At 39.3% G+C, this 21,334-nt stretch overlaps 1 protein-coding gene and 1 long non-coding RNA gene across 22 annotated transcripts in view; both read left to right on the top strand.

Annotated features, from left to right (window-relative positions):
- Window positions 1-837: 837 nt before the first annotated feature.
- On the top strand, window positions 838-7,218 carry LOC114670108 (uncharacterized). Its single transcript, XR_003719591.2, has 4 exons — window positions 838-1,097; window positions 1,915-3,470; window positions 5,463-5,584; window positions 6,958-7,218. It is a non-coding gene; the product is annotated as an uncharacterized LOC114670108 (long non-coding RNA).
- An 8,765-nt stretch (window positions 7,219-15,983) lies between these two features.
- Window positions 15,984-21,334, top strand: part of TRDMT1 (tRNA aspartic acid methyltransferase 1) — a 62,352-nt gene continuing 57,001 nt past the window's right edge. For all 21 annotated transcript variants that reach the window (XM_077945912.1, XM_077945909.1, XM_077945905.1 and 18 more), the window contains exon 1: window positions 15,984-16,085. Coding sequence is in view for 8 of the 21 variants with exons in the window: in XM_028826028.2 (XP_028681861.2) it covers window positions 16,022-16,085 (64 nt within the window). In the remaining 13 variants the exon portion in view is untranslated. The remainder of the gene's footprint in view (window positions 16,086-21,334) is intronic.

Here is a 21,334-nt window from a genome sequence, read left to right as displayed (position 1 = left end):
AATAACAACAAAGCCTGATGAAATCCTAACTCAGCAGTGGCACAATTACTTCATAGATTGGATTATTTTGAAAAGAACAAGCAAACCCCATTTGGTGGATGTATTTTGAGTCTTTATTTTATTTTTTTTCTGAGACAGGATCTTGCAATATCACCCAGGCTAGGATACAGTGACTCTGTCACAGCTCACTGTAGCCTGGAGCTCCTGAGCTCAGGCAATCCTCTTACCTCAGCCTGTTGAGTAGCTGGGACTACACACACATGCCACCATGCCCAGATAATTTTTTTTTTTTTTTTGTATTTTGTAGAGACAGGGTTTTGCTGTGTTGCCCAGGCTAGTCTCAAACTCCCGAGCTCAAGTGATCTCTCCTTGGCCTACCCAAAGTGCTGGGATTACAGGCATGAGCCACCGTGACTGCTAGGCCTGTATTTTGAGTCACCGGCTCCCTGCTAGGTGCTAAGGACACAGAAATGAATACCACCGCTCCCTTCCTCTCAGAGGGCTCCCAATCTGCTCCTCTTTTCTCTGTTAAATCATTTTGCCTTTAAGTCTTGCATAATGATGTGGCCACATTGAGACCTAGTTGAATAGTTTCACAATAACTCCCTTAAGTCAGAGGGCCTTGGTGAAATAACATTGACTTTTACTCTGAAATCCATGGAAATGCAAAGTTTACTGTTTTGTTCTCCTTGATAAAATATAGCATAATAACTAGTTGCTGGGTTACTACCTAAAACACAGGCCCCAAACTGCAGCTGGGAAGGACAGTTAGCAATTAAGTAAAGGAAATGACTATGACTAGTGGGTTTGAAACCCAACACACTGCCCATATCCTTCTTAGCACAGGGAGGCATCGATGTTACTTAGGCAACTTTTATCACTAAGGAAGTAGTTTTGGTGACTCATGCTCATACAGAATGACTTATTTCAAGACCTGGGTGTTCAGTAACCTTACCATTATGCTTCTGTTTTCTCCGTTTTGGGCTCAGACATCAAAACTCCCTTTGGATGACATAGATTTATTACTTAGTAGTATATCATGCATTGGCTGTCCCACATTTTGAAATTTAATGGAATCGTGGTGATCAGAATAAAAGGTCAGTATTTCCTACAATATATTGATATGTTAGAGGTAGATCTAACACTTTATTTTCTAAGCAGAAATATTATCTTATTACATATCTTATGAAATGTCTAAGTTGACATTGCTTGCCAATTGTTTTTTACTTAATGTAACAGTGCTGTTTCAAATACTAGTCATTATTTAATAACTAAAATGGAATGCTGAAGAATTTTATACTATGACATAAAATGCCTTATTTTTTTCCCCAAATATATGAAAAATGGAATTAAAATCTCCACCGAGGGTTGCTATTACAAAAAGAAGAAATCCTAAGGAAATTCATTGGCTAGGTTCTTGGTTCAGATTTACAGCCTACCTGCTTGATGGCCCAACAGCATTTATTTCTTGACAATTGACATATTTTTCTGTGTTAAAAATAGCTGAGAAGTTGTAGAAAAATTAGTTAATTAAAAGAGTTATAGGTTGCTAATGTGTTTGGAGAGCTATATGGAAGAACTTACTGTTGACAGAAAAAGCAAGCCACCAGCCAAGGACCTGAGCTGGCTTCTGAGGTAGTGCAGGAACAATATGGCTTGGGTTCCAGGGTATGCTGGGAGCCTTGGAAATGCCAGCTTACAGTGTGGTCAGCCCAGGACTTACCTGAATCACTAGTATACCTTTTGTCCTAATTCCAGAAATCATGCCATAAATCTCAAAATTTGGACAGTGTTACTTGAGCTGTTTTTATTTTGCTTTCAATTGAGTCCCCTTTTCTGGTTTTAATTTTGTAGCTGGAACAGCTTGAAAAAGGCAATGAGTCATGACAAATATTTCTTTTCTTCTCCTTATAGAAGCCTTCAATGTGAGGCCCAGGCATTGGGTACCATGTGTGCGATTCATGAGCCTTGGCATCTGAACACTTTTCTGGAAGGATCCATCAAGACAACACATCAGGGATGCACTAGTGAAGTGATTTTCAAAATGTGCTACTCAGACCTATAGCATCAACATCACCTGAGAATTTGTTAGAAATTCCAACTGTTAGGCTCTACTTTAGACCAACTGAATCTGAAATTTGGGGAGTTCATGGGGTCCAGCAATTTGTGTTTTTACAAGACTTACTAGATGATTCTGAGAACCACTGTGCTAGTGAATTGTTACTGTCTGTGGCCACGTAGAATATGAAAAGTAAAGGGTTGGAAAATGGGGAAATTGATGAGTGTTCACTTATGAGGAAATGAAGAATAGATAGAAAAGAATGAGTTAAATTTTGGAATTCAAAAAAGAAGCAATTTGTAAAAGCGAGGAATTTGATTTGTAGGAAAATTGCTTGCAGAATATTTGCTTTCTCAGAGAGGGGCAATCTAGATCACTAGGTTACTGTGAAATATATTGGTATGGTTCTAAAATTCTAGAATAATCTCACTAGTGAGAAAAGGCATACCTTTCCATATTAGGACAAAACTTCAAATCAGGTTTGTAAAATCCTCTAAGATTCTTGTATCCCATTGCCATGGCCAACTTGTTTGTCTCTGGACATCCCAGTTTCTACATCTGAAAACCATATGCATTCCTGCTCACCGTGAATTATCTCATTGAATGAAGCGAGAGATTCAGGATGTGTAAGATCATTTATGAAGCATTTGGATGACCAAGAAATGTGAAGTATAAAGATCAAGAATGATTAATGTAAACACTGGTGGTAAAGAGGTGTTTCCAAGTTGATACCAAAAATGAGTTGCTTATTTCAGTCTCTCTTTGATATATCTGCCTTTTTAGTGCTGACTCTATCATGTATTCACCACTATATGATTTTAAATGAATCACACGTTTAAAGCTTTTAATCTGTTTCCTCAACAAATATATAGTTTTAATAATGTCTACTCACAGGATTGTTGTGAGAATAAAATTGATTCAATTGATTTTCCAAAAAAATGTGGAAATATAGTTTTTAAAAATAAAGCAATACCATTTTTGGATATGCTAGTACTGTGATTGTTATTTTATGTCTGGGTTGAGGAATCCTAAAGGATTGTTGACGTAATGACATCATCCAGGGATTTGGAATAAGAGCATACATCAGCAAGTTTTCTGATTACAAAAAGTAGCTATGTTTACTTTTCTGTCAATTCTCCTTCAGTGGAATGTTTCAATTTTCTCATGAAATGGGGGAGATCCATTTTTTGAGAGCTCTGTTTTATTAAAGAAAGCAAGTCTGGTGGCTCATGCCTATAATTTCAGCACTTCAAGAGGCTGAAGTGGGAGGATCACCTGAGCCCAGGAATTCAAGACCAGCCTGGACAACATAGCGAGAACCCATCTCTATGAAAAATTTTTAAAACTCAGCTGGGCATGGTGTTGCATGCTGTAGTACCAGCCACTCAGGAGGCTGAGGTGGGAGGATCAGGTAAGCCCTGGAGGACTAGGCTGCAGTAAGCAATAAGCTGTGATCATGCCACTTCACTCCAATCTGGAAGACGGAGCAAGACCCTGTTTGTTTTTTTTTTAAAAAAAAAATGGCCCGGGTGACTCACACCTGTTATCCCAGCACTTTGGGAGGCCGAGGCAGGTGGATCACGAGGTCAGGAGATTGAGACCATCCTGGCTAACATGGTGAAATCCCGTCTCTACTAAAAAAATACAAAAACAAAATTAGCCAGACGTGGTGGCGGGCACCTGTAGTCCCAGCTACTTGGGAGGCTGAGGCAGGAGAATGGCGTGAACCCGGGAGGCAGAGTTTGCAGTGAGCCGAGATCGCGCCACTGCACTCCAGCCTGGGCGACACAGGGAGATTCTGTCTCAAAAAGAAAAAGAAGAAGAAGAAAAAAAAAAAAAAAGTCAAGTTTGATACTTCGTATCCTTTGACCTGAGAAAATATATTTCACATTTCATTCATTCTTTCAGGGAAAAAAGTGGGACTCGGGAGTCAGAGTAGCCAAGCAAAATTTCTCAGCTCCTCTGCTTACTAATAATACTACCTTGGAATAGCCTCATTTTCTTGATATAAAAAATGGAGGTGATAAGAACAGTTGTATGTGCATGAAATGAGAAATGTATATAAAATACATAATCGATTGTCCTAGAGTAAATAACAAACGTTGATGGTTGCTGATGATATTATTAATCTATGGCATAAAGAAGAGAGTAAAGAACCTGTGTCCAAAAACCAAGGGTAGGAAGGAATAAGAAAAGAGAGCAGTTGATAAATGATCATTTTACAAATGAAAATTCATGCAGCTCCTATGACTTTTCCAGTCATTTATTAAAACCAAACCATTCTTTGATCACTTCTAATGAGAAAAGTGATCATAGTAATTTACAACGCTCACATGTACGTAATTTTCCAAGTTTCAACCTTGCCTGAGAGTTAATGTCCTCCCTCCCGTGGTTTGACTGTGCCTTAGGAAAGGGAAGTCCTGGGTTTCTCACTCTCCCTACTTGGGTGCCTCCCTTCCTCCTTCCTTATTTTGCAAACTAAGGTTTCTTGCCACTGCAGGGTTAGAGCTCACAGAGGGAAAGAGGTGCAGGAGATAAGAACACTCTTACTTGACAAGGGCTATTGGTGATCTGGTGTTTATACCTCGAGGTTTGGCATATGCTTAAAGCTGGCCCATTTTCTAGCAGGTGCTTCCTTGGGGTTCTCTCTCTCTCTCTCTCTCTCTTTCTGTCTCTATCTCTTTGTCTCTCTCTCTCTTTCTCAAAGCTCCCTGACATGCAGACGCGCACTTGTGTTCTGCTTCTCTGTGACGGCTGCCACAGCCCCTAGGAGTCATTCAGTGATATTCCCCTTGTTCCTTTTTGCATGACACCTTTTTTCTTGCGGGTGACCCCTTAAACAGGGCTTAAGACAGCTTGCTTTCTTGTATGGCTCAGATCTATCCAAGGGAATTAATTTGCCTCCCCAAACTCAAAGGTTATAGGGTTACATTTTAAACTCTCTGGGTGGTTCTCTGGATCTCCTTGTCTCAGGCTTGAGGGGAGAAGCAGACAGCCCCTGTAGCATGCTGATAATTTTCTCCAAAGACCTTCTCTTTGTCTTCAAGAATCTTCAACTCTTTTATACCTTCAGCATAAGTATAAGGTTGTAAGAATTATGTAACTATTTCTGTACCCCTTCCTTCGAAAAATTTGCATTATACTGCTGTATAATTTCACTTTGGAATATGTTTCTAGTGTTTGGGTACCTTAGGCAAAATATCCTAATTTTTTTTTCCTTTTTCTTTTTGAGAGACAGGTCTCACTAGTCACCCAGGCTGGAGTTCAGTGGTACAATGATAGCTCACTGCAGCCTCAAACTCCTTGGGTCAAATGATCCTCCTGCCTCAGCCTCCTGAGTACCTGGGACTACAGGCATGCACGGCCACACCTGGCTAATTAAATTTTTTTGTTTTGTTTAAAGGCTGGTGTTTAACTTCTGGCCTCAAGGGATCCTGCTGTTCTGGCTTACCAAAACACTGGGACTGTAGACATGAGATCCCGCCCTGCAATGGCCAAAATGTGATCTTTCGCACCATATTAAAGGTAAAAGGGGGAATAAATCACTTTGTGGATGCCCTGACTTTACAGACCATCATCCTGTAGGAGCTGAGGCAGCCGAGGAGAAGATGCTTTACACACGCAAGGGTTATAATTATGACTTTCATGGTACCCGATCTAATCACAAAATAGAGCTTTAAAGGCGAATTATTTTTGAAACGTCCATATTTAGTATTTTCCTCCTGGGTAGAATTTTGAAAGAGTGCTTATCTGAGGCCTGACATATTGTTTTGGGAGCTAAAATGTGTTTAAAATGTAATGTTCAGAGGAAGTTAACTGTTAACTTTTCTCAGTTGTAAGATGATTCCAGATTCCCATGTATATTAAAATACATCAGTCTTAAGACAAATTAAACAAAATGTATTATGTATTTTGTTTAAATTATTATTTTTTGCACTTCAGGCATAAATATTTTTAAATATAAGAACTCCCACATAAACATATGTGTACAGCTGTGAGCTTATGTCAAAAATGTCTGTGACTGCCTTGTCATAGTTTTGGAGATGAACATCTTTATTAAAAGACATTCAACAAGCTTAAAAAAATTTTTTTAAGGGGGAGGATGGAATCAAGGTTAACAGAAGAAAGTGCCTTTAATTTTTGTATATTTTTGTAATTTGTTTTACCCCTGGAAATTAGCATGTATTATTTTTAAAATTCAGAAAAATAAAGTCAGCATTTAAAAAGGGTGTATATCTCTGATGTGTTTAATGAAGTACAGAACTGATAATGATAACATATTAGGTGAAAAAGAGCAAGGTATAAAACATATATGCAATAAGATTCTGATCTGGGTAAAATACAATTAGTTCAAAGACTATGGGGGAGAAACCTCAAAATACTAGCTATGGTCGGGCACGGTGGCTCACACCTGTAATCACAGCACTTTGGGAGGCCAAGAAAGGCAGATCATTTGAGGTCAGGAGTTCAAGGCCAGTCTGGCCAACATGATGAAACCCCGTCTCTACCAAAAATGCAAAAATTAGCCAGGTGTGGTGGTGCATGCCTATAGTCACAGCTACTCAGGAGGCTGAGGCAGGAGAATCACTTGAACCCAGGAGGTGGAGGTTGCAGTGAGCTGAGATCACTGCATGCATATTTTCTATTAGCAAAAAAGAAAAAAAATGGTCAGAAGAGAGACTCTTGCAGTTACAGTGAGCTTTCAGTACTTCGGACTTTTCCAATGTTTGTTTATTAAGTTCCTTTCACTGTAGGTGATAATCAAAAATTTATTTTCCAAATAATAATGCCTCATATCTCTAGGGAATTAGTAATATGATAAAACTGCTTTTCAATTTTAAAACTGTGAACTCTACAAAGATATATAAATAATGCTGTTTTTTGCATTCTTTTTTCAGCCTATTCTAGGATTTGGTCCTAAAATGAAAGGAGGAAAAAAAAAAAAAAAAAAGACATGCAGATTCCTGACATTCTTTCCTAACCAGAATCCTGTCGAACTCCTAATATGAAATTCTTCCTCAAAATATATACTAACCCCCTTTCATTTTTATTTGATGACTTCCAGCCTATTTTTTCCTCAAAAAACCAGTGTTATCGTCTAAATTCCCTTCTTTTAAAAATGTGGTCATGTGATTTGTAAATAAATCTGTTAACCTGCAGAACGTTAACTTATGTGACTTTGAGCAAATGACGTGAAGTTTTCTACTTTTTATTTGTAAAAAAGTGAATATTAAAAAAGAAAAGCTGATAGGTCTAAAATGGGTTAATAAACATTTTAAACATTAATAAAGTTATTTGAAACATACAAGTCATTGACATTTTTTTATTAGTCAAACATACTTTTTCTGTCTTTTGGAATGTGGTCTATTTTCGTCAGCCAGTATTCTCTGAGTGACTAAACATAGCACCAATCCCATTGGAAGATTTATATATTTTAACTTAGCAGTAATTACCTTAGATGGAAATAAAACATTTTAGTCCTGATCTCCAGGAATAAGTTTAACTCTCTAAAGTAAAGGTTGATAACCTCTACAACATGAGGCTAGAGGAGAAAGTTTGAAATATAAAATGTGCTTGTATGCTGTAATATGCTTACATAAGTGACTTTGAAACTGTTAAGAAACTTTTTAATAATTTTAAATAATACAAAGTTTTTTTTCTTACAGAGTGAATAGATATAGTCATGGCAGTACTATGAAAGTGTTATTACATTTTAGTTATATTTGTCATTATTAAATCATATGAGAACAATTCGAAGTGATACTGTTGTCTACCTAAACTAGTACCTAAGTAGGGTAAAATTAAAAGTCTTTGTCTTTGAATTTTCTCTGGGTTTTAGTTTATCGGTTCCGATGATGTAGCAATGCAGAAAAAAGACTATGAAGGGGTGTGTGCCTGTGTGTGTGTGTGTGTGTGTTTTCCGTTTCCTGGTGGGACTGGGTCTGATTTGTGTTCTTTGGTTACCTTGAGCGGTTGTAAATGTTCAGATAAATTACAAGAGAAAAGGAACAAAGTACTAACAGCTCTCCAAGGTACTAAATTCTGTCTCCTGTATTTTCAACGTGGGTGGTGTTTTTCCACCTGAAAACAATAAGGAAACACATCTCTCCTTAGTTTTTGCATATTTTAATATGCAAATTAATCTCTTGGGCATATACCCTTTATGAAAACATACTAGGAAAATAATTCACTCTATTGTTAGAAGAAATGGGTTATATATTATGACAAAGTTGTTCAGAAAGTGAAAGGAAACCAATATTTATTGTTCTAGGCACATTATTGAGATATATATACACACACACACACAAAATGTATGTATGTAGACAATGTATATATGTACATTTCAATATATACACAATGTATAAATGTGTATATATGTATATATCAATATATATTTACACAGATATATATACACATATGATACACATGTATATGATATATATGCATATATACCATATATACATTGTGTATATATTGAAATGTACATATATAGTCTATATACACACATTATATATATAGATAGGTACACATATAAATGATATATATAGAAATGTACACATATATAATTGATATGTGTACAATTATATCATATACACATGATATATATATACATACACACACACACACACACACACACACACACACAGAGTTACCTTGTTATCAAATATGTGAAAAAAGGGAGTATTTGAGGCAGGATCCATGGTAATCCATCTAGTTCTAAGGACCACAATCTTTGTACTGTATTAAGCTGTGTTTTCAGGAGCGATCGGGCAGGGGATCTGTTATAAATGTCAGTTTGTGAGACAGTCTGTATTTTGTGCAGCTATGTTAACATTTTTGTCTGGCTTTTATAACATGCCTTGCCATAGCAGATCAAGTTTGCTTCATAGATCTCTGAAGTTGCCCTCAGTTCTCAGGTCAGCCCGTTCTCAGGAAGTGACATATTGTGGCTCCTGGGATTGCTTTGGTTTAGATCCCTGGCCTTGCCTCTGGGTGTTGGGGGGCAGCAGGCAGGACCAACTGAGCCTACTTAGTATCTTTTATACTAAGTTATAGTGTAGCTCTTGCTCTACCTCTCTCTCTTTGCTCCCCATTCCAGAGGAGATTTTGTTTGAACAAAAGGCTTTATCTCTAAAAATAGTTTGAAAAACAGTGTATCAAATAGTCCTTAAGATACTTTCTAGTTCCAACTTTCTGTGAAGTTAAGAAAGCAGTTTTAAAGAATGGATCCCACTATATTTACTTTGAAACATCATCTTTTAAATTTGCTGCAAAATATTCTTAAATTGGGAATTTCAGGAAGAGCCTCCAAGAGGAAAATCCATGTTAAAAATCTATGAGTACTTTGAAATGGCAGTGTGAGGCAAACTGCATGGTTTCTATTTTATTCGGCAGAAAATGTATAATTAAATTTCTTCATGATCCTAATTTTTAAAAACATGTTTTCTTTTTATTCCTTCTGAGGTAAGTGTAAGATAACATTATTCACAGTCAGAAGTCACTAGAATATACTTTATATCAGAAAAGTACCACTTCTGTTTGGGTGCGGTGGCTCATTCCTGTAACCTAGCACTTTGGGAGGCCATGGTGAGTGGGTCACTTGAGGTCAGGAGTTTGAGACCAGCCTGGCCAACATGGTGAAACCCCGTCTCTGCTAAAAATATAAAGGCCAAGCGTGGTGGTGCACACCTGTAATCCCAGCTACTCGGGAGGCTGAGGCAGGAGAATCACTTGAACCTGGAAGGCAGAGCTTGCAGGGCACCATTGCACTCTAAGCTGGGTGACAGAGTGAGACTCTGTCTCAAAAAAAAAAAAAAAAAAAAAAAAAAATACTGCTCCTTAAAGACATCATGAAGTTCATTTTCCATCTGTTCTTTTTCTCTTGAAAGTTTATCACATCCACTGACAGAACACATCTGCTGTTCCCATTTCTTTTCCTCCATGACAGTTTATCAGTAAGGCGACTGGATACTAGAGAAGGAGAAAGAAGGTTTAGCTGCAAGGTTTGCTTTGAGTTCGTTTTGCTCCATATTTGGGGGGGACATTTATTTAAAATTGGTGCTCAGTATGCAATAATTGATGCACACATTCCAACACTGGTCATTTATTAACGGGCTATTAATAAAGGCTGTAACTAATAGGCACTATCACTGCAGAGCAGCTCTGCCCGATATAACTTTCTGTGATGATGGAAATATTCTACATCTGTGCTGACCAATACGGAGCACTTGGTATGTGCCTAGTATAATTAACTCAATTTTAACGTTAATTACATTACTTTAAACAATTTACCAAATGTGGCTACTGGTTATCCTCTTGGATAGTGAGAATCAATTAAATTAGAAAAAATGCCCTATGCTTAGGAAATGAAAGTATTCAATTGCATTTTTTACTACGGGCCATTTTATGGTCTGAAATAGATTACAAAGTTATACACTTTGCAAGGTTTTTGTTTGTTTGTTTGCTCGTTTGTGTTTTGAGATGGAGTCTCGCTCTGTCACCCAGGCCTCCCAAAGTGCTGGGATTACAGGCATGATCCACCACTCCAGTTGCTTTAAAAATTTTTTTTAATTGCAAATCTCCTCAGTGCCTAGTGTATGAAAGAGTCAACACATGACTCACTGCTATTAATACGTCCCCCTCCTCTCCACCCCAGATCTCCCCAATTCATGCATCCTGGTTAAGGTCACTGGAAATATTTTCCCTGAAGATTGTCAGAGCTGTAGCTCTAGCCTTCACAGCTGTCCTGGTTCTTCTGGGAGTTAAGAGTTAAGCGGTGTCTAGTTTACTATGAATTCTACTGTCTATTCTCCGACTTCCTTATTTCCATGCTCAGCACCTCCTCAGTCAGGGCTGAGGCAGCTTCCAGACTTTCAGTCTTTACTCCACGATGCTCTAAGTGGAGGACCCCTGAACACTCCTAAAGGGTCCAAAGCTGCCTAGAGCCCTTAAATGTCTGTAGCCATCTGGTACGCTCTACCATATGCTGATCTGACTATGCTCAGTTTGTTTCATGCAGTATTGGCTCCTAAAATGGGTATCACTAAGCTAGACTGTGACCGATGCGAGGGATCTGAATCATGCCATGTGATAGTTCATAGCCGACAGGACTGAGAATGCATCACTTAGAGGATGTCATTGTATAGACACTCTTTATTTAACATATATTTATTTGTGTTGTGCTAGGCACTGGCTAAGTGCTTTTAATCTTCATAGCAATTGCGTGTCCTACTGTTTATATATTTTAGAGGTGCAGTTGGGCTCAAAAGGATGTAGTGACTTTCTCCACGTCACTAGCTAGGGAGCAGCAGCAGCAGACATGTGCTTCCTGTCTACACTGTGGCTCTGAAGCTTGCATTCTTAACCACAAAGCAAATCATTATAGAAGAGGAAAAAATCTTTTTTTTTTCTTTTGAGATGGAGTTTTACTCTTGTTGCCCAGGTTGGAGTGCAGTGGCGCAATTTTGGCTCACTGCAACCTCTGCCTCCCGGGGTCAGTGATTCTCCTGCCTCAGCCTTCTGAGTAGTGGGGATTACAGGCATGCACCACCACGCGCGGCTAATTTTTGTATTTTTAGTAGAGATGGGGTTTCACCATGTTGGTTAGGCTAGTCTCGAACTCCTGATGTCAGGTGATCCACCTGCCTTGGCCTCCCAAAGTGTGGAGATTACAGGTGTGAGCCACCTCGCCCAGTCCACAACCGACTAATTTTTGTATTTTTAGTAGAGATGGGTTTTGCCATGTTGGCCAAGCTGGTCTTGAACTCCCGACCTCAGGTGATCCACCCGCCTCTGCCTCCCAAAGTGCTGGGATTACAGATATGAGCCACAGTGCCCAGGCAGAATAGGAAGAATTCTTTAAAATCAGTGCAGAGGGCAAATCTAAAATAAACTGGAATTTAGGAGACTATAAGGAAGAATTTTCTCATAATTCCAGCTGTTCACCGTGAAACATTTCATTAGCGGTTTGCAAGCTAAGGCTTACTGCCCACGGATCAGGAAAATAGTAGAAGGCATTCTTAAATAAGTGGGAGCTCGGAAGTGGTAAATAAGCTCTGTGGTCCTTTCTAATTCAAATTTGTAAAATGTACTCTCTTGAGGACATTTCTTGTTGTCATTTTCTTCTCGTATGACTTTTTCATTTTCCATGCAATTCATAAAGACCATTATTTTTCAGTGTAAAACCAGAATGCAACTTGTTCGTGACTGAAATTGGCATAAACAGGGTGTCCTCAGCCTGTAAGTGAGCCTGTGTAGGAATCCGCATCATGTTTCACTGAGAAAGAGTGGCCTGGATCATGGAAATTCAAAGATGATTGGAAAAAGCATTTTCAGCACTTGGAAAACTTTATTCCATTTTATTAGATATTAATGATGAGTGAAAGAATGCATAGGGGAAGAAGATAAAAATGTCATCAGATTCCAAGCCCAGTGTCTTTAATAATTGAGTGTGTGCTATTACTCTTTTAATACAATCCTTAGTATTGTGATGTGCCCCTTAATTATTTCTGATATGCTTTATATGTGCCTTTATTTTCCAGGTATTAATTAATGTGTTTTTCTTTAAAGAAATGCATTTTCTGCTTTTAGAGAAAATGTACTAAATATACTAACATTCAAGTTTTGATATTTGTTTGCTTTTTTAAAAGTATGTCTAGTTTCTGTAATTAAAATATAAATAGTATTGTACATATCATTGAGGATGACTTCATGGGAAACTATGGGGCTAGAGAGCTTTTCTTCTCTTTTATGAGCCTTCAGGATTTGCTTTGGGAAAAAGTAATCAATATATACTTTCATTCTGCTCACCCCACTTTTCTCCTGGACTACTCCCTATTGTACCACTTCCACCAGCCTTCCCGCTCTTCCACCAAATCACGTAATTTGTGCCAGTGATTGGAAGACATTTGCATACATAATCCCAGGGGGCCTAATATCTACAGATGCTTCCATGGAGATAGTTGTAGATTATGATTATGGAGAGAGTTTTCATTCTTGAAATAATTATCATATGAGATAAGCTTTAGAGAGGAAATAATACATAAAGACGTGGCACATATGAGGTGAAAATTGGGCTAGAAGAACTGGAAGGATTGAATGACAGGTATAAGGGTGATCTGTATTTCAGAAGATGAGGGAGACTGAGGAGTCGTCATGTGTCAGGATATTTTAGGCTGGGAGTCCAGAAGGAAGGTTCCACTTGAAGTATAGATCTTGAAGAAGTCTAGGAGATTTCTAGAGAAGGGAAAGAATACAAGCAGAGAAGTGAAGTGAAGGGTATGTTTGGGGAACACCAAGCAGTTTCATTTATAGCAGAGTTCAAGAAGAGAAAAAAGGAAGAAAAGTAAGTTCAGGGCTACACTGCGAAGATCCTTAAGTATCAGAGTAAACAGTTTGTAATTAGCCTGTGTGGGGAAGGGGTTTGAGGCTCCTTCCTCTGAGGAGGTTGGTATTTTTCATTAACTCTGCCATGTTTCTGTACTATCTCTCCCCTACAGGTAAGGTCTTTTGTCACATTTATTTTGATTTATAGCATGAATGCTGAAAATTCCAGATTTGTTTAATATATTGGGTTTCGGCTATATATAAGTCACTATGACTACATAGCTCCCTTTACATTTTATGTACTGATGTTTATTTCTGGTACTATAGGTAATAAATATTAGAAAAGTTGGCTTCGTGCATTATACATATGTCAGTGTGTACATGATTTCTATAATTTAAGTTAGTTTAAGAGTACATTTGCTTAAAGCAGGTAACAAGTCTTCTTTCTACATTTTTCAAATTGAATAAATAATTAACAGGTTGCCAAATCAGGTCTCATTTTTTTCAAATTTGAATTCAGCCATGAATGCATTTCTTGGAACGAAAACACCCTCTGCAATCCATCTCTTTCTGTTCCCTTCTCCTTTATCTTAAAGATGAGGAAACCAGGGTCATCTCAAAGTGACACAATCAGTTAACTGGCAATGCCAGGGCTAAAGCTGAGTTATCTGGTATCACCATACCCCTCTTGTTATCTGAAAGTGACTAACAAAAAGTAAAGCACATGGCCAATGCACATTTACAATTAAAAAAGTTAATTTCACAGACAACATCAAAATGAACCAGTGAATTCTATAATTTGGATGCAGTGGTTATACTTTTATTTGTTAACAGCATCACATTAGCAGGCATGCAACATTTCTAACATATCGGTTATTGTTATTACAAGTGGTACCCCCCAGTTCCCCCTAACGAAAACCTGTGGCAGTGTTGGGAACAAACTGAAGAACACTTCACAATGGGAACATTTTCTATCCTCCATATGGGTACATTATTTTCATTTATAAGTGACTATAAGCACCCCCCCCCAAATTTCTAAGCTCCCCCCAACTGACTGAGTGAACGCCTCCACCAAGCAGATTCCAAAGAATCCTGAAAAACTAGTTCAGGCTATGATGGGAAAGGGAAGCATGACATGCCTCATTATACTCTCCTCTCTTTGGAGTTCAGGCACAATTGATCAGCATTAATATTAAAACAAGAGATCTTCATACTGACAAAACAGACTCTTCTTAGCAATAAGATACCAAAATTCCAACTTGACTCTAGTAAAGCACCATATGAAAGATAGCAGGCCGTAAATCAAAGCATTTGACCCTAAAATAAATTTATTTGACATATTTTGAAATCGCCCTGCACAGCCATCTCTTGTGGGGTAAATCTACATTCTGTAGAGACTCCCTTTTCCTTTCCAGGTCTTTTCCTGATCCAAGAGAGATTTAACTAAGAGTCTGGCATCTTTTTACATGTGATAAGAGGCATTTGCCAATTATTCTCTCTGAAGCCTGTTACCTATGAGACTTCATCTACATAATAAGAACCTTGGTCTCCACCTTATCTTAATCCAGACACATTCCTTTCTGTTGATTCCGGGTCTTTAGGTCACAACTTAACTCTTTCAATCAATCGCCAGTCAGAAAATCTTTGAATCCACCTGTGACCTGGAATCCTTCCCCTTTTTGAGTTATCCCATCTTTATGGACCAAACTAAGTACACCTTGCATATACTGATTAACATCCTTATGTCTCCCTAAAACCATATAAATCCAAGCTGTAGCCCAACCACCTTGGGCACATGTTCTCAGGACCCCCTGGGGTTGTGTCATGGGTCACCGTCCTCACCTTGGGCTCAGAACAAACCTCTTCAAACATTTTACGGAGTTTGTCTTTTTTCGTCAACATGAGCCTCTAACAATTGGTTACTGGACCATCCTGAGGAATCAAGTCCTTATCACTTAAAGACCCATGAATAATCCTACATGATATTCACTGTGTATTCTATGTAGGTGAAACTTCCAAGCTAAAACATAATTAACCGCACTAATAGACACAACAAACATCCTCTGTATTATTGGCACGCACACAGGTTTTTCTCTGCTGCTAGTGGACCTGTGTCCTTACTTGTAATTCTGGAACCTTCTCTAGGAGAGAGGCTGGTCTGATTTATCTCTATCGACCCAGGGCAGGCAGGACACAAGGCACACTGTGGAAAGAATGTTTGAATGTTCAGGCTTCTAAGTGACAGAAAAGCAGCTTGCCTGAAAAATGATTTTTTTCTGGCTTCTAACCAGTGTTAATTCACTTAGAAACCAAGGCAGTTTTCTCCCCTTTACTGAACTCTGGATTTCTTTTCCACTCAAGGCCCCTGACACCAAAGAAGGAAATGGAGCGTAAATCAGGCTACAGAGTGGCTGCCATTCATTCGGGAAGCCTTATTGTTTTCCGTTCTTTGTTCCCCTCTCGACCCCTGCCAACCCCCAGGCCGCGCGGCCCTCTGAAGCCCTCAGCCTGGAGCCGCAGGAGAAGGGGGAACTGAAACGCTGCGGAACCAGAGGCTGAGGGAGCGGTGCGATCGAGGGAGGAGGAGCGACGGACCGGCAGGCCTAGCTCCGGGGCTGCAGCGGCTGAGGCGCGGGGATGGAGCCCCTGCGGGTGCTGGAGCTGTACAGCGGCGTGGGCGGCATGCACCACGCGCTGAGAGGTGAGAGCCCATCGAGCACCCCTGTCCATATTCGCTCACGGGGGCTGGTCGGAGCACCGGCGCCGGGAAGGGGCGGAGCGGCGAGACGCTAGGGGCTGACGCTGTGGGGTGGACACTGTGGGGCGGACTGTGGGGCGGCCTTCGGTTGTCTTGGAAACCGCTCCTGCGCGCCGCCCTGTCCACCCCTCTAGACGCCGACTCCCTTCTGGCGCCGAGTCTGGTCCGAGGGGCCGCACACGGCGCCTCCAAGGGCTCATTTGGGAGTTGGGATTCGCAAGGCAGTAAATCAAACTCAAAGGGTATCAAAGGGGCGAGCTCCCCGCCTGGTGCCAAGCCCCCATTCTAAGTGTGCAGCCACCGAGAAGCATGGAGACTCGGTCCTTCATCCTGGGGGACTTCCCAGCTGGGAGGGAGGGAGTGAGCTAGCAGGGGCTCCCCTGGTGAGAGATGGATCTTGGAAGGGGTAATAGCTACAATTAAAGGTAGAAGTTTGCGAATGCTAAATAGGACGGTAGAGGAAGCTTGGAGAACTTGGAAGTCTGATCGTTGGAAAGAAACGTGTCTTCTATAGTTCTGCGTTTAGATGCCAAAGAACTGAGTTCCAGCTTGGTGGCAGTGTGACGTTGGGCTAGTTAGTGAACTGTGATGGACCTGTTTCCTGGTTTTAAAAGAGAATGATGATTATAAGGATTAAAGTCTGTCAAGTGCTTGTTAGTGCCTGATACATTGTAGCCACTCCAAGTATTATACATTGTTATCACTATTACTTTAAAACGACATCAAGAGATATTATCAAGCAAACTATTACTTTTGATGCACGTCTTTGATTTTGAGGTTTCTGATTTCTTTCGTGCTGAGTTGGAACTGAAAGGTTTACTTTTGGTGATAGTCCCTCAAAATTATTTATTGAGCTCCTATTCTGTGCCAGATTTTGTGCTAGGAGCTGGGGATACAGAGTGACAAACAGGCTTTGAAGGTGCATGTTTATTCTTAAATTACTAAGACAACCACCAAACTGAAGCTCCCCTGCTTCCTTATTTAGAACCAAGGCTAACAAGAGACTAACTGTAAGATACAGACAATATTTAATGGGTTTAGCATATAACTTTTTTGAGCAGATTTATTGAGTTTCAATTCTAGACTAGGTTAATGATCAAGTTTTTAGTACTTATTTGCTGGATATCTTTATTTCTCATATTAAAACTTAACAGCATCGAAACAAAGCTCTAGTACTATTTACTCTTTGTTAATTGTCTAAAGTGATATACTGTCCGCGTTTTCCCACGTCTTGAAACTCCTTAATGAATTGTTTAGTACTTTATCCTAAGCTGTAATTCAACCACTCCTTAAGTGTGGAATATTTAGATAATTCTTCAAGTTTTTGCAAGTACAATGTGCTACAGTTACATTCTTGAGTATAACGCCGATTTTCTCTTTAAGCATGTTTCCTAACTGTTGGAATGAATTAATTCAACAGTAAGACTTAACTGTGTGCTAGTTACTAAGTGAAAAACTATGAGAATTTTTCAGGCTTTTGAGAGAGAGGATAGCAGATTGCTTTTCAGAGATTTTGTATTATCAATTTTTAATCCTTGCTAATTTGTTGGGGGAAATTGTGTAATTTTAAGTTACTGTTTGGGATTAATGAAAGAGTAAAATATCTTCTGTCCTATTAGCCAGTGCAACGTGAATTTGTACACATTTTTCGATTGCCAGTGCTACTGTTGTGAATCTAAGCTATTATGTTCTCTAATTTAAATTATTAACCTAGCTTCCCAGCTTCTCTCCTTCCTTCCATTCTGCCTCCCTAATCCATCTGTTTTCCTTCTAGCAGGCAGAATGATCATTGTAGAGTAAACCAGATCATTTTACTTCGCTGCTTAAATGGTTCCCTCTGAGGTTGGAATCACGGTCCCATCTTCTTAACAGGCTTGTGAGTTCTGGCTTGTGTCTCCTCTTCAGTTTTATCCGCCACTCTCCCTCAGCATCCCGCTTCACCGTCAACATCCAAAGCTGAAATTCTAATTAAACTATTCCCTGAATTCTTTCCTCAGCCTCTCTTGTCGAGGCTCATTGGTTTTCTTTCTCTCTACTCCTCAAACCCTCAAAGTTCCTCGACGTTCTGGCCTTTGCTTTTGCTGTTGCCTCATCCAGAGTGCTCCCTAACCCCAGACTTTTTCACTCCAGCTTCATTTCACATTTCATGTCTTAGTTCGTGTGTTGGCCTTCCCTGGCCCACCCTGTGATCCAAAGCAACTTTCCTAGCTCCCTGTTCCTCTCTGCTCTCATCTTTTGGGTGGAAGTCTGCATATTAGGGATAGACTCTTAATCATATTGATACACATATTTTTCCTCACTCGTTTGCCTTCCAGTGTTCACTTATTTGGTGTACTAAAGTTTAAAATTTATCTGTAATAAAATGCATTGCTCCTTTCCAGGTGTTTTTAAATATAATAATAAAGACTAATAACAGCAGCTAACTCTACTCTTTATTAGGGATCTTTTAAATTCAGGTCCTTTTTTAAGTATGTAATAAACTAATTAGTGGTAGAACCTGTATTCTAACCTAGGTCTACCTACCTGACCTTTTATGCTATGTTGCCATTGTTCTGGTTAGATCTACTAACTTCCTTGGATCTATACGTTAAATAATATAGCAAGCAGCGCAAAAGGAATAATATTGAACTTCAGTTTTGACTGATTTCTAGATAAGGTTCATAATGGAATTTTTTTTTATTGTGGTAAAACACAACATGGAATGTATCATTTGAACTATTTTTAAGTGTATAGTTCAATGGCATTAAGTACATTCACAGTGTTGTCCTACCATCACCCTTGTTCGTTTCTAAAACGTTTTAATCATCTCAAACAGAGCTCTGTACCTATTAAACAAAAACTCCGAATTCCCTTTCCCTCAAGTCCCTGGTAACCTTGATTCTACTTTGTCTTTATGAACTTGTCTGCTCTGTGTACCACACATAAGTAGAATAATACAACATTTGTCCTTTTGTGTCTGGCTTATTTCACTTAGAATAATGCTTTCAAGATTCATTTATTTTGTATTCTGTATCACTATCTCAATTGTTTTTGTGGTTGAATAATATTCCATTGTGTATCTGTACAATTTTGTGTATGCATTCATCTGTTCATAGACACTTGAGTTGTATCAGTTACCTGTTGACCATTGTGAATAGTGCTGCTTTGGATATTGGTATGTAAGTATTGTTTGAGTCCTTACTTTTTTTTTTTTTTTTTTTTGAGACGGAGTCTCGCTCTGTCGCCCAGGCTGGAGTGCAGTGGCGCGATCTCGGCTCACTGCAAGCTCCGCCTCCCGGGTTCACGCCATTCTCCTGCCTCAGCCTCCCGAGTAGCTGGGACTACAGGCGCCCACAACCGCGCCTGGCTAATTTTTTGTATTTTTAGTAGAGACGGGGTTTCACCGTGGTCTCAATCTCCTGACCTTGTGATCCGCCCGCCTCGGCCTCCCAAAGTGCTGGGATTACAGGCGTGAGCCACCGCGCCCGGCTGAGTCCTTACTTTTTAAGTTTTGGGGTATAGACCTAGCAGTGGAATTGCTGGATCATATGATAATTCTGTTTAACTCTTGAGGAACCACCAGACTGTTTTCCACAGCAGCGGCACAATTTCCCATTAAATTTCCCATTGCATGAGCACTCTGTTGCCTCCATCTCCATATTCTCCACTTGTTATTCCATTTTTAAAAAATCATAGCCGTTCTGATGGATATGAAATCATATCCCATTGTGGTTTTGATTTGCATTTTCTTAATAACTAAAGATGTTGAACATCTTTTCTTTTTCTTTCTTTTACTTTTTTTTTGAGATGTAGTTTCACTCTTCTTGCCTAGGCTGGAGTGCAATGGCGTGATCTTGGTTCACTGCAACCTCTGTGTTCTGGGTTCAAGCGATTCTCCTGCCTTAGTCTCCCGAGCAGCTGGGATTACAGGTCCCTGCCACCATGCCCAGCTAATTTTTTGTATTTTTAGTAGAGATGGGGTTTCACCATGTTGGCCAGGCTGGTCTTGAACTCCTGACGTCAGGTGATCCACCCACCTTGGCCTCCCAAAGTGCTGGGATTACAGGTATGAGACACTGTGCCCGGTTGTTGAGCATCTTTTCATGTGCCTGTTAGTCATTTGTATTCTTCAATACAGAGAAGTGCCTTTTCAAGTCCTTTGCCCATTTTGGAATTTTCTTTTTGTTGTTGTTGTTGAATTGTAGGCTTTATATATTCTGGATCTTAATGTCTTATTAGATATATGATTTGCAAATATTTTTACCCGCATTGCTGACTTTTAAGTTATAAAAAGTATATTTAATTTCTTTAGCAACATGATAGATTTACCTCAAACCCAGTGAACATTTAAAAAATATGTCAATAAAAGTTTTTCATCCTTATCAGCATATCCAATATGCTGTTGCATTTTTACAGTCACTACATAGATGCTTCCATATTTTCTAAATTTCGTTTAACTTTATTTTGTATCTATATGCCCATGTGTTTACATGGCTTAAATGTAACATCCTTTGCTGTTCCTGTACAGCCTCTAGCTCAGTACCACACTCTTTGTAGATTACTATTGAGGTTACTATTGAATTGATAATCATTCTGCTATCATTTTATCAAATGATGAAGGTTTATTTAGCCCAGATTCTTTTTTTTTTGTATTATATGTAATTCTTAGTTGCAACCCACAGAATCCACTGTAGCTAACATAATCAGGAAAAAAAAATTTGGAAACTCACAGAATCTCCAGGACACCAACAAACAGGTTAGGTGAACAGAAGCACTGCCCACATATACTGTGGGTATTTCCACAGTGAAGCTTTATCCCAACATCACAGCTTACACCAACGGTGCTGGGGTCTGGAAGCCAAAAGTGCCGTCATTTTTCCCGAGAGGTGGGTACCTCTTACCACTTCCCTCGTCAGAAAGATGGGTTTCCTCATTTGTTTAAGTCCTTACATTGCTACCTCTGAATTGAAGTCTCTCCTCACATTGCTGACTCTAAACTGAGGTCTTATCATGTGGATGCATGTGGTTGATAGGCACTACATCCCACTGTCAGACAAGGGAAGCTGAGAAGGTGAGTTCTGGCTTCTATTTGGGGAAGGAAAGATCCATATTGTGGCAAATTTTCAAACACAGGAAACATAGGCAAAGATTCTAGATGGCCACAGCATAACAATGTCTATTACATTTTTAAATATATATTTGACCTATACAGA

Source organism: Macaca mulatta, chromosome 9 (genome assembly GCF_049350105.2).
Source record: "Macaca mulatta isolate MMU2019108-1 chromosome 9, T2T-MMU8v2.0, whole genome shotgun sequence".
Taxonomy (NCBI): Eukaryota; Metazoa; Chordata; class Mammalia; order Primates; family Cercopithecidae; genus Macaca; species Macaca mulatta.
Note: the sequence above shows the minus strand (reverse complement) of the source record. Positions and strands in the feature narration are given on the sequence as shown.